Consider the following 16,801-nt stretch of genomic DNA (forward strand, 5'->3'; position numbering starts at 1 on the left):
TGGCGTCTCTTGGAACTTAAAGGCTGCGCGCGGGGGTGGTGTGGGGGCACGCGAAGGTTGCACCCGGGACCTGCTGACAGCACCTGGAGGTGGGGGGAGGGGTGCACCGGAGATCTGCGCACTGCACTTAGGAGGACGCACGGGGCACCTGTCGGGAGCTGGGGGGCGCACCGGGGGCCTGCGGATTGCGCCCGGGGGCACCGCGTGGGGGTGTGTTGTGCGCACGGTTTGGGCTTTGCGGCATGTGTGCGCGAGGGGGAGGGCGAAGCGTGGCGGGAGGGCGAGGCGAAGGAAGGAGGGCGTGAGAAAGGAGGCGGCGGCGGTGCGGAGGAGGGTTATCTATACATTTAAAAACCAGCCGCCTGCAGCGCGCCGGGGCAGACACGGGGAGCGTCAGGCCGCACGCGCGGGACACGAGCGCCCCACACTCCCCGGCGCGCACGGCCCGCCATCTCTCGGCCTCCTGGGACTCGCGCCCCGGGGTGTCGCTCGGCGGTGTAGTGCAGGAGGCCCCTTTGGAAGCGCCACCTCCTGTCCCCCACGCCGTCAGTTCCTTTGCCTGCACCTTCCTGCGGCGCGCCGGGACTCCGAGCAGGCGCTGGGCGGGTGGCTATGGGCGCGATGGACGGCGCTCTGCCCCGGCCCGCGCCCCCCGCGCCTGGCGACTGCGCCGTCGGGCGCACGCCCGCGTCCCCGGAGCTGCTGCGCTGCAGCCGGCGCCGGCGGCCGGGCGGCGCGGAAGCCGGGGGCGGCGCGGCGGCCGTAGCGCGGCGCAACGAGCGCGAGCGCAACCGCGTGAAGCTGGTGAACTTGGGCTTCCAGGCGCTGCGGCAGCACGTGCCGCACGGAGGCGCCAGCAAGAAGCTGAGCAAGGTGGAAACGCTGCGCTCGGCCGTGGAGTACATCCGCGCGCTGCAGAGCCTGCTGGCTGAGCACGACGCGGTGCGCGCCGCGCTGGCCGGGGGGCTGTTGGCGCCCGCCGCGCGGCCCTCCGCGCCCCGCGGGCCGCCTCGGACGCGCCCGGCCGCCGCCTCGTCCTCCTGCGCCTCGTCGTCCCCGGGCCGTGGGGGCAGCTCGGAGCCCGGCTCCCCGCGCTCCGCCTACTCGTCGGACGACAGCGGCGGCGAGGGCGCGCTGAGCCCCGCCGAGCGCGAGCTGCTCGAATTCTCCAGCTGGTTAGGGGGCTGCTGAGCACCGTCGCCCCACGAGGTAACAGCCAGGCGGCGGCGGGGCGCAGGGGGCGGCGGGGCGTGCAGGCCAGGCGCGTCGCGACCCCCGGGAGCCACGGAGGCCGGCCCCAGGCCTCGCCGAGGGCTTCGATTTCGCTCTCTCCTCCTTTCTCCACTTTCTCGAGCCCGTGCAAGACCGGCGTGGTGCGCCCGGGATTGCAAAACTTCCTCTCCCGCTCCGCCGCCCGCGGGGGAGGGGCGCGGCCGCCGGGGCCGGAGGCTGGCGCACCCCGGGCGGAGCCGGGTGCTGGAGGCGGCGACTTTGCATTGCAAACCGCGCGCCGGGCCGGGCGGTAGAAATGAGTCGGCGGGCGCGGGGAGCCCTGACTCACCCGGCTGGCAGCGCGCGCCCCGCCCCGGGCCTCAGGCCGAGTCGAGGCACCCACGGATTCAGACTCGGGAGCCTGCGAAGCCAGCGAAACTGCCCACGTCGCCTGCGGGACGGGGGGGAGGGGCCCGGCGGGGCTGGCGCCCGCGGTAACGTGCCTGCCCTTCCCCGCAGCCGCAGCCCGGGACGCCGGGACGCCGAGCGCGCGTCGTCGGGAGCCAGCCAGGGGGCCCGCCTGCGCCGCGTCCCCTCCGAGCCTCGTCCCGTCCAGCCCGACCGAGTGCCATCGTGGAAACGGTCCCGGCCTGGCGTCCCTGGGGCTGGCAGGTTTTCTCCTGCGATGGGACTGGGTACCCGAGGTTTCGAGACTTTTCTGGAGGGAGAGAATTTTACAAGGACGTGGAGAAACTATTTTTTACACATTAACTTGAGCTGCCGGAGGGGCAACGCTGGCAATGCGAAGACTTATTTTTGTGCAGAAAATCCTTAGACCTGGAGCACATTGGAGATGGCCTGTAACCCCCTCCCCCTCTACTACCGGGAATTTTCCAACCTGGACACGGTCTGGACAGGAGCATCCCCTGAGGTGGGGGCTGGGGCAGTGTCTCTCAGCTGGGGAGAGATCTGGGGGGCGGGGGGGGGCACCTATTTTAGGGAAGGTGAATTTTATAAATAAATCAATTCTATTTATCAGTGGCGTTTGGTAGTGCCCTCTGTGTGGTCCTGTCCCTCATTTCCCAGGTGAGGGTCAGGCATGGGTAGGAAGTCACAGCCAGACTCTCCCGTGGTCACTTTTCCCCGGACCCTGTGGCGTCCTCTGTAGGGTGGGTTGAGAAGCGTGAGAACCAGAGTACGGCCAGGCCCCACTGACAGATACCGAAGCAATTCAAGGGCACCTTGTGACGTTAGTTCCCCACCCCCGGGAGGTGGCAGTGGGCTGGTGGGTGGTCCAGACAGGGCTACTTTGAGGCTGGGAAACTGAAGGCCGGATGCCGCTGACTGGCAGTAGGTGGAGGGGGCAGGTGCCCGGTATTTGGCCGGGCAGAGGCGGTCTGGCCAGTGAGTGCCAGCCCACTCCCCATCTCAGGGCTAAGGGTGTGGGCTTGGGCCCAGGCTGCTGGGTTCAGATCTGGACTGGCAATTACTAGCTGGGTGACCCTGCACAGGGGGCTTACCCAGCAAATGGTGCTGACCCCAGGCCCACCTTCCAGGGTTGGCGGGAGGGTTGAGAGGACCCTGCTGGTGAGTTTGTAGCCCCTCAGCCTGCATGTAATTTGCCCCCTGCCCACCACAGGTTTCTCTGCCTGTGAGAGCCACCCTTGAAAGGAATGAGGCAGGCCAGGAAGCTTTCTGAGGAATCCCCACGCCACCCCACCCCTGCAGGGCCCCCCCAGCCCAGAGAGACAGCTCCCAGATACTACACAGCTCCACCTTTGACCCTGTGCCTCGGCAGCTTTGAAGTCCCTGTGCTCAAAGCTCCCTTTTATTGCAGGGGTGGGGGAGGGGCTGTCGGGGATCCCCCAGGTTGTTTTAGGGTGCTGGAGGCACCCCTTCCTTCAGGAGGGAATGACTGGGCCAAAGCCATCGGAGCCTTGGGAGGTGGGAGCGGCTGATGTTGTCGCAGAGCAGGTGTCTCCTGCATAACCATGGTGACAGGATACTCGGGCTCTTGGGGTGCACCTTTTCAGAAAGCAGGGCCTGCAGGACGCCCCCCACCTCTACCTGAGGAGCAGGAGTCCTCAGAGGTCCTGCGCAGCCAGCCATAGCCTCAGCCTGGGGCAGGACATCAGGGACTAGGGTCAAAGCCAAGTCTGGAGCTGGGTCAAGGGTTTGTTGGTCAGCAGACCAGCTGCAGCATGGGGCTATCCGAGAGACTGAAGGGACCATGTTGTCATGGCCACCCATGAGGGCCACCCCACTCCCTCCTCCCAGCAGCCCACAGCCGGATCAGGGGCATCACCTCGACCTCAGGACAGCAGGTGGTGAGGGCTGGTGGGGGTGGGGGCAGGAAGGCCTGGAAGAAGGTGGCAGAGGGAGGGACCATCCTCCCATGCACAGGAGCTGCGGCCAGCAGGCCGTTGGCGAAACTCTGCCAAGTATGAGAAGTACCCCTCTTTGTTTTCCCATATCTTATTACGGAAAATTTCAAACACACATAAAAGCTCAGAAATCTCTATCGAGCACCTTCTCTGCACCAGGAGCTTGGGATGCAACCGTGTGCTGAGCAGAAACCCTGTCCTCAGGGCACTGTGTCCTACCGGGGATGCAGGATCTGACAAGCGGCGTCCTTGAGGAGTCAGTTGTACAGTCTGGCCAATGGGGGGGGGGCGGCGCACTGGATGCCGGGAGAGCCAGCGAGGGAAGCCTCTAATAAGCCCCCAGCACCAGTTTCAGCAATGGTTCATACTGGCCACTCGGCCTGCAACCCCCGACTTGGCCACCATAGGGCCTGGAAGCAAATCCCAGAGTCTGTAAGGTTTCACTCTCAGGTTCTCTGGGTGTGCCTCTAGTGGAAACCCCACTACCATCATCGACACCCCCAAATGAACAACAGGTGTTTCCTGTCATCACATACCCAGCCAATGGCACAGTCCCCTGACTGTCTCAATGTGTGCAGTCCTGATGGAATCGCGATCCAGCCCAGGTCCACACATCAAATTTGCTTACTGGGTCTCTTAAGCACCTTGTAAGCAATTTTCCCCCCGTTTCTTTGTTGAAAAAAACGGGGTTTGTTTTGTAGAGCTCCCGTGTTCTGGATATTGCTGATGACACCGTTGTGGGTGTGATTTATCAAGTGTCTCTCCCTGTGTTTCCTGTAGAATTTGGAGGAAGGGTCAGAAGCGGACCTGCAATTGGGTTTGGGTTTGGCAGTGCCATATCCCTATGGCTGCTCCTGCCAGGAGACACTAGGGATGGATGGGAGGTGACCACGTAACTCACTGTCCAAACAGGGATGTTTTTGAGAGTGGAAGGGACTGCTGTTCAACAGCCAGGACAATAGGTAAGTTACCTGGGCACGCTAGCCCACCTGCTCTCCCTAGTTATAAAGCCCCCTCATCCCAGCTGTCACTTACAAGTGCCAGTCACTAAAGACGAAGTGCTTGAGTCATAAAGCTTGAAAATGGTGGGAACTGGGATTCAAACCCTGGACGGTCTCATCCTAGCTCCTTGCACTATTTACTTCCAGGACGGGTGTTCAGCCTGGAGGCTCTTCCGAGGAGGACACCCTTGGCAATTTGGCATTCTGGATCTGTGAGCCTGGACTGAGCTCCCTGGCGCAGGTGCCCAGACTGTCTGAGACTCTGCTGTGGGGGCAGCAGGGCTCTGCTATGAGCCCATGGTCCCGGCTTTGGCCCAGCCTGGAGGTTAGAAGCCTACCCTAAGCTGAGGGTGATTGTGACATGACATTAAAGGTGCTGAAGTGTAAAGCTTTTTTTCCTTTCTTCCACGGTCAATCTCTTGACTTAGGGTGTTTTATACTCACTATTAAATGCTGCTCTAATAATTAAAGAAAAATTAATTTAAATTGTTAGCATGGGTTTTGCCATCCAGTCTTTATATTGAGAAATGCCTGTTTTAAATGCAAATATAGGAGCATTTACCTAATATGCAGAATCTCTGAAATGACAGTTTGTATTTGTGACTCGCACACGTGTATCTTACTGTTAGCAGAACATGGGAACGCTGCACAGAGGAGCTCAGGGGTTTTTATCCCACTCCTTGATGCACACACATTCTCCTAACCCTCTCTGCTCCGGCTCATGGACAGGTAAGGAGGAAGGGAGGGGCCGGGGGTGACCCATCTCTCCCTTGCTCTGCGTCACAATTTTCAGCACACATGGCTGGCGGACACAGGGAGGTTGCCTGAGTAAGAGGGGCCAGACAGCCTCTTCAGTCCTTCATGTTTGCTAGAAGGCCATTGTCTTTGTCCTGCTTCTGAAGCAGGTTTTGGTTTCAGTGGGAAGAGTGGCCACTGGGGTGTCAGTACCTGGCCTGCATGGCTGCAGGCGTAACTGCTGAGCTTGAACTGGCATGGAGTCCCATGGAACTGCCACATGTCGTGGACCCCGGCACTTTTTTTGTGGGCATCCTGAACTTGCTACAGGAATGGGCAACCAGGAAGAGTGGACATGCACATGGCGCCTGTGCTTACCGCATGCTCCAGTGCCCTCCGACCTGCACCCACAGAGCACATGTTCAAAAGCATGAGACGCTCCATAAGGCACAGAACACATGCGCTCCGATGGCTGCTCATTCCCCAGCCCCTTTGTGGGGTCTCGTCCCAACTTCCAGGCCCTGCGAGGCTCAGTGACCTTCCTGAGGCCCACAGGAGCCCAGAGGGGAGCCTAAAGCCCCCTCACACTGACACCTCCCTTGGGCCCACGGGAGGGGGCACCGTTATTGCTGCTTTCTGCTGAGAAGGTTGCATGGGAGGGTCTTGTCAGCCAGGCACTGAGAGGGGAGCGGGATGTCTGCTCCTGACCAGCTCAGGCTCTGCACCCTCTGCAGGCATTTCCTTGGCAGGCCTGGAGGAGAGGAGTGGGGAGAGAGGGGTCGGAGGGCTGGCTGCCCGCAGGTGCGGCTCCTGCCCCATGGGCTCCTGACCCTCTGCCCCTCCACCCACCCCCTCCCCAGCTGCTGGCAGTGATTAATGGGGTGCATCAATCAGCCAGAGGCCTTGACTACCACAGGAAACTCCCCAGCACCCCTCGGGCTTTGCCCTCAGCGGTGGGTGGGTGGGACCCCAGCCCCCCCTTGCGTACTGAAGTAGGCCATTGTGGCCAGGGCTTTGAGGTGCCAGCTTTGCAGGTGTCCCACTGGGGAGGAGGCCCAGCCCAGAGGCGGGAGGGGCCCCTGCAGGGGTCACCTGTCTGCTGCCCCAGAGCATCCCTGCCCAAGGTCACAGGTCAGCTCAGGGAGATGTGCTGCACACCGGGCACAGGTTGAGCCACGCCCACTAGGCCCCAGGCCCACTGCCCTGCGAGAAGGTCAGGGTGGCAGTGTGGGTGCCTCCATAGATGACAGGATCAGGAAAGCAGGCCCTAGAGTTAATTATTGCCCGGAGGTTAGGCTTGCAGCAAAGCAGGTGAGGACCCAGGGGTCCTGCCAGCGGGAGAGGCAGCATGAGTCGCTCAGCTGCCCTCACAGAGGACCCAGACAGGGCTTACACTAAAGCTTACCCCTCACCCTCCGAGGCCATGAGCCCGAGGCAGACACTGTGGGGTGGTTCCTGCCGAGGCCTCTCTCCTTGGCTTGCAGATGGCGTCTTCTCTGTGTCCTCACGTGGTCGTCCCTGTGTGTGTCTGTGTCCTGATCTCCTCTTCTTACAAGGACACCAGTCAGATTGGATTAGGGCCACCCTACTGACCTCATTCCATCCCCAGATACAGTCATGTGCTGAGGTACGGGGGGTTAGGACTTCAGCATATGAACTTGAGGGGACACAATTCAACCTGCAACAGGCAGAATCAAGGGTCTTTCTAGAAATTCCAGGCCCAGGGGGCCACTTCTGTCTCCTGCCCTCTCCACTGTTACAGCCTCATCCTCTTGGGTTAAGCATTGCCCTCTCTGGGCCCCTCTTGGAGAGGGCCACCAGCTCAGCCAGAGGCCCCACACCACTTGGGACAGTGGACAGGGCTGAGGACAGAAAGGCCTGCGTCCCCTTGTGGACTTGGACCAGACATCTCTCCTGTAATTGGGATGCCCTGGGATGCCGGGAGCGAGGACCAGAGGACTTCTTGGGCAAACATTCCTAGAGCCTGCCCAGGTTCCAGCCACACGTTGGGGGGTGCCCAGGGGCACGGGACAGACTCTACTGGAGAGGCCCTCCCCAGAGGCTGCATGGCTGGGAGGGTCCCTGTGCACCTGCCTACCTGTGATATCATGTGACGGGACCTCCAGGGCCTGATAGACTGAGGAGGGACAGCGGGCCCCTTGGAGTGTGTTAGAGCCTGTGTAAGGGGGACTTGCCTCAGAGTCTGTGTGCAGACCCACTTTTTTGTCCTTGCTTGTCCCACCTAAGTCTGTGTGGGGTCTGGGTCACGGCCCAGTGTCCTTGTCCTGGGTGAGGAGTAGCGCATCCCCCTGTCCAAGGCATGTCCCAGACCAGCCGGTGGCAGCCGGCCCAGCCCAGGTTGTGCTGTCCTGATAATTCTTCAGGAGGTGCTGGCAGCCACCCGGGCTTCTGAGTCCTCTGCCCCCACCCCCTCCACCTGGCATTTGCCTATGAGTCCTGGGGCTCTGTCCAGGCTGGCCCGGCCCCCTATGGCTGGCCACTGCCCGCATTGATAAGCATGCAAATCTCTAAACGAAATCCAATTAATACCCAAATGAGGGCCTGGGAGCAACCTGGGCTGGGCCAGGGAGGTGGGGCTGGGCTTTATCGGGCCTCAAGTATTTGTCTCTCATTTGAATGCCTTTTGTGGACTGGCGGGGGTGTGGTTGCAGGGGACTGAGAAGGGGCCCTAGCTCCCCTCAGACAATGGCCGTCGTGGCACGCCATGGCGGGGGGTTCTGAGCCGTTCTGTGCTTGTCTTTCACACATCCCAGGTCCCGCCTGACTCCCCTTGCAAGTAAGGCCTTCTGGGCCCTTCCCCGTGCCCCCCAGACCCAACAGGCTGGTGGCTGTGTTGCCCACGCCCTCCCGCAGGGCTGACGGAGCAGGAGGCTGTGGCCCACTTGTCAGACGAATGAGGCTTGAGACGGGCTGGGCTTGTGTGAGGACGGGGCCATCGAGGGCCGGGCCGGGTGGGTCCTCAGGAGCTTCTGTCCCAGGCCAGAGCTGGGTCCTCCAGGAGGGCGTGCAGCTTTTTCAGGAGTGGGTGGTGTGCATGTGGCCGAGCGTGGATGACTGAGCGTGCACATACGTGTGTATGCACATACGTGTGCGTGTGCTCATGTGGTGTGTGCACCTGCTCCCTCTGCAGCTCCTGGAGCCCTGCTCCATGGGGCACAGGTATGGGGCCCCTTGACATCCCCTGGAGGTAGCGGCCTCCCATCCCCGGAAGGCACCCATCCAGTTTGCTGTCCTCTGTGCGGACAGCTCCCCTGCATACCCCTGGCCATGGTCCCATCGTGGCACATCTGGCACTAGCTGTGTGCTTCAGTCCCTATCTGCAGAGTGGAGAGCTGCCCCCACCTAACTTGCAGCCCTGACCGCCCCTGCTGGGGGTGCCGGCTTTGGGCTGCTTCCTATGTCCTCTCATTTCGTCCTGGCATGTTGTGCCCATTGTATGGCTGGAAACTGAGTCCAGGATGTCTGATGAGCTCCCAATGCCACAGGCTGGTTGGGGGCAGAGCAGGAATCCCAGGCTGGACTGTCTACATCCAGAGCTCTTCCCAGGGGGACACATATGGGCAGCCCTCTTAGCAGGGAGTGAGACTGGCCCGAGTGGCGTGCCCTTTCCTAACGCCAGCCACCCCAGCCAGTCATGCCCTTGTCCCTGATTGCCCCTCAGCCCTGACAGGGCTTCTCTGGTTGGCCTGTAGCCAGACAGACTGAACCTTTAAGGCTAAGCCAGGAAAATCCTGCAGTGGCTGGGGGTGGGACCACAGGCCTCCTGCAGATTGGCGGGCAGGCTGGCATCAGCTGAGCTGCCAGGGCTGCCTGCTAGGTTTCCTGATGTCCACTTCTCCACCTGAGGGGAAGATGAGTCCTGCTCCACACCATCCCAGCCCCTGTCTACCAGGGCCTTTGTGCCAACACAAGTTCACATTGATCTCGCTGTAGCCCCCTCCTCCCAGGCACCCGTCCTCCTCCAGGAAGCCCTCCTGGGACGTCCCTCCCACCAGATCTTAGGCAGCACCCTCAGGGGAAGAAAGTGTTTCAAAGGAGAGAAGGGGTGTGGGGTCCGGGGCCTTAGGGCTCGAGTCTACCACCTTGGTCTTTTGAGGGCGGCATGATTCTGCTGCCAGAGCCAGGCTGCCCCTCAGGGGCTCGGGTCAGGGCCCAGGCCCCACAGCTGGCAGCCCGGGAATGGGAGGGACAGGGCCCTCCAGGCCTGTGCAGAGATGGGCAGGTGGGAGGCTCGAGGCCCAGGGCCGGGCTGGGTGTTGGGGCCTGAGGGTGGGGCAGGTCCTATGAGAGAGTGTTATGGATGCGGCAGGGCCCAGAGGAATGCGGAGGGACAGGTCTCAGAACTGCATCGAGTGACCTGACCCCTGGAACATCTCCCATCCCACAGCCTAGGGCAGGGGTGACCACAGCCTTCCTGCCTCCCTGAAACACAGCCGGCATTTCCTGACTGTCACTGTGGCCAAAAAGAAGAGGTGGGGTTTTGAGAGGTGATTAGGGGTTGTGCAGCCCGGAGGTGGGGGTCAGGCCTGAGGAGCAAAGCTCTGAGCTCAGCTTTGGGAGCCTGGGCCCAGGACACCCTCCCCACCCGGTTCCTAGGATCTCCATCAAGCCGCTGCCCGGGTGAGCACATCCCCCTGCAGGGGTGTGCCCTGGTCAGCTTGCCCTGCTGGGGGATACAGGGGCCAGGTGGGGCTGCTCCGGAAGCTTTTGGAACACCCTGTGCCCAGCCTGGGTCTCCTCTCCTCCCGGGCCTTCCAGAGCATCCTGGAGGAACCCTGGGTCTGGGGGAGCCTGGAGGAACAGCTCTGTCATCTTTTAATTGGGGGGTATAAATACCTCAAATGCAGGAATGTGGAGAGCATGCTGATAAATTTTGCACATGAGTAACTTGTGTAACGTCCGCCCAAAAAAGCGTGCAGAATGCTGCCGGCACCGCCCCAGCCCGCCCCTCTCTCTCCCACCCCACCCGTCCTGACCCCTGCCACTGTAGATCGAGTTTTTTCCAAAGGTCACATAAACATAGCCGCACAGCATGGACCCTCTGTATTCGGCTTCTGTGGGTCATCACGTTCCTCTTTGCTGTGGTCAGTACAATCGGCCACAGGGACCACAGCAGGATCTACCTGTCATGCTCCTGTTAAGAGGTCTGGGTAGCTCCAGGGTTTGGTGGCCATGGACGATGCTGTGGGCCCCTTGTGTCTGTGTCTTGGTGGACTTGAGCTCTCTGTGTCTTGTGTTTGTGCCCAGGAGGGGAAAGGCTGGGTCTGGCCATCATCTGCATTTGCATCAAGGGTGGCCATGGAGGGCCAGTGCACAGAGTGATGGGGACACTGCCCTTGCCCACCAGGAGCTGGGGCCTGCCCTGGCTGCTGTGCACCTTGGCACTGATGCTGGCCATGCAGCCCGTTCTCACTGCAGGCATCCTGGTCTCTGCTGTGCAGACAAGACCTGGGTGTTCAGGGAGGTCTGTTACTGCTCACCTTGCTGCACTTTCCTTCTGGAATGAGGCAGAGTCATTACAGTTAATAGATGCTCCACTTTTAAAAGAAAAAGAAAAAGAGGCCAGATCATTCACCTGAGGCCAGTTGCTTGGGATGCCCGGTGGCTGTGGGGACATGAGGCCAGTGGGATTCCTCCCTCCCATGTGGCACTGGGCCTGGGCCTGGCCCGGGCAGGGATAGGGGGAAGTGAGGACCCTCCCCTGACTGGCACAGTTGCCCTCCCCCCCGTCCCCCTCAGTCCTCAGCCCCTAGCTGTGAGAAGGCTGAAGGGAGGTGGATGGATGCGGGTCTCCCGGAATGGGGACTGGGTGCCCTGTGGGGTGGAGAACTTCAGGAGGGCCTGGGCTGCCAGCCACTGCAGCCCCGATGTGGGTGAGCTCTGGGGTACTCTGGAGAAGGTGGGTAGAGGGCTGGGGCAGAGCTGGAGGGAGGCACCCGGAGGCTCAGGCTCAGCTGGGTAGAGGGGCGCCACAGGACAGGGCCCAGCACAAGCTCAGACCAGGCATGGCAGGGGGATGGGCTCGGCCAGGGCCCGGCCCAGCCCGCAGGCAGCCAGGCAGCGCTGGTGCAGGTCGAACCTGTTCTGGGCAGGGCTGGCGCCCACTGCCGCCGCCAGGGGTGGATTCCAGCTTTCTGTTTCTGCTCCACTTCATCTGAACACTCCAAACCACAGCCTCCACCCAGCCTTGGCCCTCCCCGCCCTCGGCCCCAGGGCAGCCAAGCCCTCCCGCCCCCTGCACACATGCACGCACATGCCCACAGACACACTGAGTCACACATGGACACACGCAGACTCACACACATACACAGAGACACACTGAGACACAGACACAGACTCACACAGAGAGACAGACACAGAGACACACTGAGACACATAGACATAGACTCACACACATACACTGAGACGCAAAGACACACAGATCCACAGCGACCCACGGAGACATAGAGGCACGCACAGACACAGACACACGCATACACAGAGACGCACTGAGACACACACAGACACAGACACGCACACAAACATGCAGACACAGGCAGACAGATACGTGTAGGAGAGTTCTTCAAAAAGTTCATGGAAAAGTAGAATTAAAAGGTAATAAAATTTTTTCCAGGAACTTTTTGGAGACCCCTGGTGCTCATGGACACACACAGACAGACATACGCTCACTCACGCACACCTAGAGCAGGTTTTTGTCTGTGGCCTCGGGCAGTGCTGAGCAGGCCCAGGCAGCCCCAGGCTGGGCAAGGAGATCTGGCTGTGGGGCCCTCAGCCATCTCTGCCTCCCCCTGTGACTTTCCTGGTCCCTTTTGCCCCCACAAGCCTGTGCAGAGCCCCCACACCTTGCCCCAGAGGCCCCACCCAGCACACGGAGGGCTGCACTCTGCTCCCCCGCCTGCCGTGCCTCCTCCCAGCCCAGAGCGCCCGGGGCTGCACCGCTCTGCTGCACGGTGCTGACACTAGCCTTTGCCATGGGTGAGTGGGGACATCTCGCTGTGGCTTTAGTTTGCATGTCCCTACCTAGGGATGAGCATCTTTTCATGGGCTTATTTGCCATTGCACGCATCTCTTCTGTGCAGGAGTGTCTTTTCAACCCTTTGTCGTTGTCTAAAAATTGGGCTATTTGTTTTCTCATTGTTGAGTTGTGAGAGTTCTTCGTATGTCCTGGGTACTAGTTCTGTGTCTGGCACATAATTTGCAAGTATTTCCTCCCAGCCTTTGGTTTGTCTTTGCAATGTCTCAGCATTACCTTTTACAAAAGAAAAGTTTTACATTTAAAAAAAGTCCATGTATCAATTTTTTTCTTTTGTGGGTTGTGCTTGGGTGTCATAGCTAAAAGTGCTCTGACCAACCTAGTGGTTCTTAACTCAGGGCCATTTTACCCCCAGGGGGGCCATGTCTGGAGACATATTTGGTTGTGGCTAAACGTCCCACTGTGCACAGAACAGCCCCCACCGCAAAGAGTTATCTGGTCTCAGCAACTGCTGAGGTTGGAGACCCTGGCTATCCAAGGCCACAAAGACTTAAATATATAAGGTGTGAGATATGCATGTTGGGTTCATTGTTTGCATGTGAATGTCCAGTGATCCAGTACTGTTGTTGAAAAGACTGTCCTTTCTCCATGGAATTGCCTTTGCTTCTTTGCCAAGACTCAGTTGACTCTATTTATATGGGTCTCTATTCTGTCCCATGCATCTATGGGTCTGTTCTTTTGCCAATATAACCCTGTCTTGAATAGTGAAGATTGACAGTAAAATCAGGTAGTAAATGGTAAATGTACAGTAACATACAGTGAAAACATGTAGTAATGGACAGTAACATACACTGAAACCAGGTAGTAAATGGTAAACATACAGTAACATACAACGAAACCAGGTTGTAATGTACAGTAACATACATGGAAACCAAGCAGTAACATACAATGAAACAAGGTATAAATGGTAAATGTACAATAATATACAGTGAAATCAGGTGGTAACATACAGTAACATACAGGGAAACCAGATGTAACGTACAGTAACATACAATGAAAGCAGGTAGTAACATACAGGAACATACAGTGAGACCAGGTAGTAAATGGTAAATGTATAGTAACATACAGTGAAAGCAGGTAGTAACATACAGTAACAGACAGTGAAACAGGTAGAACTATACAGTGAAATCATGTAGTAAATGGTAAATGTACAGTAATATACAGTGACACCAGGTGGTAACATACAATATCATACAGATAAACACAGTAGCAACATACAGAAACATACAGTGACACCATGTACTAACATACAGAAACATACAGTAAAACCAGATAGTAACATACAGTGAAACCAGGGAGCAACATACAGAAACATACAGCGAAATCAGGTATTGATGTACCAAAACACACAGTGAAACCAGGTAGTGACATAGACTAACATATAGTTAATAGATCTGCAACATAACCAGCACCACTTCAGACAAGCCCAAGTACAAAATGGTGCTGCCCACCTCCTCCCCTCCCCTTCTCCCTTCCCTTTACAAGAAGCCTCCTGACTTAAACAGAAACTGCTTTTGCTTCCGCAAGGATGCAGTTCTCCATCCAGATCCACATTAGCACAATGCCCCTCCTTGATGGTATCAGCCAGCCCTTGGTGCACTATATAAGCTCAACCACTCCCTACACCTGGTGCTGTCCCCTTTTCAGGGCAGCCCTGGGCTGCCTGCTAACTTGACCATGGCCCAGCAGGTTTTCTTCCTTTAATAAAGCTTGAACAGTACCCGGCATCTCAGCTCACTTTCTTTCATTATGGTGCCAAAAGCCGGGAAGGGTTTTGGCCGATATTGTGGACGATCCCCTCTCTCTTGGGGTGATTGGCTCTCGGCCACCCTTCCCAGACCTGCCAAAACCAAATGCCTCCAGGACTCTCTACTTTTGCCATTTCAGACCAATGCATCCAACACCGGCCTCAATTCAGGGTGAACCAGTGGGTCTGTCCTGCCCACTTCTACAGGTTCCCCCAACTACTCTCTCTACGACTTAGGTCTCTATGAAGCCCAGGTGCCTGACCGAGGGAGCCCTTTTTGTGCCCACCAGCTATTGGAGGATGCTTCATTAGCTGGTCGGTGGGCTTTTTTCTCTTGAAAAGAAGGTGGGCAATAGAGAGGATGCTCTTTGTTGGCACGCTTCTACCAGGACTGACTGCCCTTTCTCACCCTCTAAATGGGATCCTCACGATCCAAACCTCCACACTCTACACCCTTGGGCTGTCTCCTGGCCAATTTCTCGGCCTCCAGTGAGACATTAAAACTCAAATGCCTGATTACAATGGATCCCAGTGGTCACAAGATGGCACTCGATTTAGACACTCACTGAAATGGCAAAAGCTGTAGAGATTCCTTGTTCAGGCCTTCTCCTATCTCTGAACACGTTCTTCTCTCTGTCAAAACTGTCCTATGTCTCAGATGCTCCTAGCTCGTGCTCAACCTCCCCTTCCAGACTTGGATCAATCTCCTGCTCTGTCAGCCCTCCACATTTCTCTCTCTTCCCCACACCTGGCCTCCAGACGCTCGTCCTCAGCCCAGCTCCTCCCCTTCTCGCCTTCATCAGGTAACAACCCCACCTCAGCTCCAGCTTTTTATAACCCTTCTTTGAGGTGGCTGGGATGGAAGGAATTGTCCAAGTCCATGTACAGGGAGCAGGTCTGGATGGCAGCTCAGGTACATGCTCAAAATAATAGGCGGCCCATGGGAACCATTGCTGTTCCTTGCACAGACCCAAATTGGAACTACCAGGCTGACCATGGGGATCGGGATCTCCAGGATAATATGATCACACACCTACTTCTGGCCTCCAAAAGGCTACTCACAAGTCAATCAATTATGACGAGCTTAGATAAATCACACAGAGATCCACTGAAAATCCCAGCGAGTGCCTAACCCGCCTCTCTGAGGCTTTACATGAATACACACATATAGACCTAAACTCTGCTGCAGGTACAACCCTCTTGCACTCTCATTTCATTACCCAATCAGCCCCTGATATTCAAAAAACTATAAAAGAGATCAGGCCAAATACCAGCGCCTGGCTAATGCCATCCAAGGATCACATACTCCAAAGCTGGCTGCCTCTAGGGGCAAGCCACCCAGGAACTGCTTCAAATGCAGTCAACTGGGCCACTCAGCATGGGCCTGTCATAACCTGTCCTCACTGCAAATGGCCAGGACACTGGGGGATTGACTGTGCCTCTTGCCAGAGAGGGAGTGGCCCAGTCCCCAACCTACAGCCTTTGGCTTCATGGCCATCCCTACCGGAGCTTCTAGGCTTTGCCCAGGAGGAGGACTGATGATGCCCAGGGCCTGAGGCTCCCACGGAGATCACCATGTGTGAGCCCAGCGTAACTCACCTTGTAGCAGGTAAGCCAATCTCTTTTGTCACTGATACAGGGGCCATTTACTTTACCCTTCCTGAATATGCAGAACCAACAACCCTGTCCTCTATCACAATAGTAGGGGTCACAGGATCAGAATACCACCCACGGATCACTCAAGCCCTTTCTTGCACCCTACATCACACCCAATTCACACACAAATTCTTAATAATGCCTCAATGCCCAGCCCCCCTTACTGAGATGGGACATCCTTTTCAAATTCAAAGTTACTCTTGCCCTAAACACTTTGACTCCAGCTATAATACTCCTGTTACAGGCTGCCCCAGACCTGGCCCCTGCGGCTTCCACCTTCCCCTCCCCTGGACAAGGTTAATCCCTAGTATAGGACGTTTCTTCTCCTTCCATTGCTACGTACTGTTCCTCTATCCTTGTTAAATTGCTGAACCCCTCTTTGTTCCCTGATGTCCCACAATACCCCATCACTAACAAACACCTAATAGGCTTAAAACCCATCGTACACAAACTCTTTTCTTCTCATCTCTTATGGCCTACCCACTTGCCTTTCAATACACCCATCCTTCTGGTTATAAAGCCTAAAGGCTCGTGCCATTTAGTACAGGACTGATCCTGACACGCGCAGTTCCCAGCAACTGACTGGGACAGCACTACCTCAGGGATTTCGGGATAGCCCCCACTTTCCAGCCATGCCTTAGCTTGAGACTTATCTGAACTTCCCCCAACCTCTAGCACTTTAATACAATATGTGGATGACCTCCTCCTTTGTAGACCCTCCTATGAGGATTCACAGGCCCACACCGTTGCTCTCCTTAATTTCCTGGCCTCCAGGGGATATCGAGTGTCCCTCAACAAGGCCCAAATTTCTTCTCCTTCAGTTCAAGAGTCTAATTTCTGAACTTCCTACTCCTACCACAAAGGGTGAAATTCTTTCTTTCTTGGGGCTTGCAGGGAATCTTTGCCTATGGATTCCTAACTTTGGCGTGCTAGCAAAATTGCTTTATGGGGCAGCCAAAGGGGGTCCTGCCATTCCCTTAGATCCCACAAAGCTCATTCATTCTCCGTTCCA

At 57.5% G+C, this 16,801-nt stretch overlaps 1 protein-coding gene across 1 annotated transcript; it reads left to right on the plus strand.

Annotated features, from left to right (window-relative positions):
- The first annotated feature begins 621 nt into the window (after positions 1 to 621).
- ASCL2 (achaete-scute family bHLH transcription factor 2) lies at positions 622 to 1,191 on the plus strand. Its single transcript, XM_063095195.1, has one exon. The coding sequence runs from the start codon at positions 622 to 624 to the stop codon at positions 1,189 to 1,191; it is 570 nt and encodes a 189-aa protein (XP_062951265.1).
- The last annotated feature ends 15,610 nt before the right edge of the window (positions 1,192 to 16,801 follow it).

Source organism: Cynocephalus volans, chromosome 4, assembly GCF_027409185.1.
Source record: "Cynocephalus volans isolate mCynVol1 chromosome 4, mCynVol1.pri, whole genome shotgun sequence".
In the NCBI taxonomy this organism is placed as follows: Eukaryota; Metazoa; Chordata; class Mammalia; order Dermoptera; family Cynocephalidae; genus Cynocephalus; species Cynocephalus volans.

What these genes read in the sequence shown, in the direction of transcription:
- ASCL2 (XM_063095195.1), top strand. Translation starts at nt 622, where the DNA reads ATGGACGGCGCTCTGCCCCGGCCCGCGCCCCCCGCGCCTGGCGACTGC.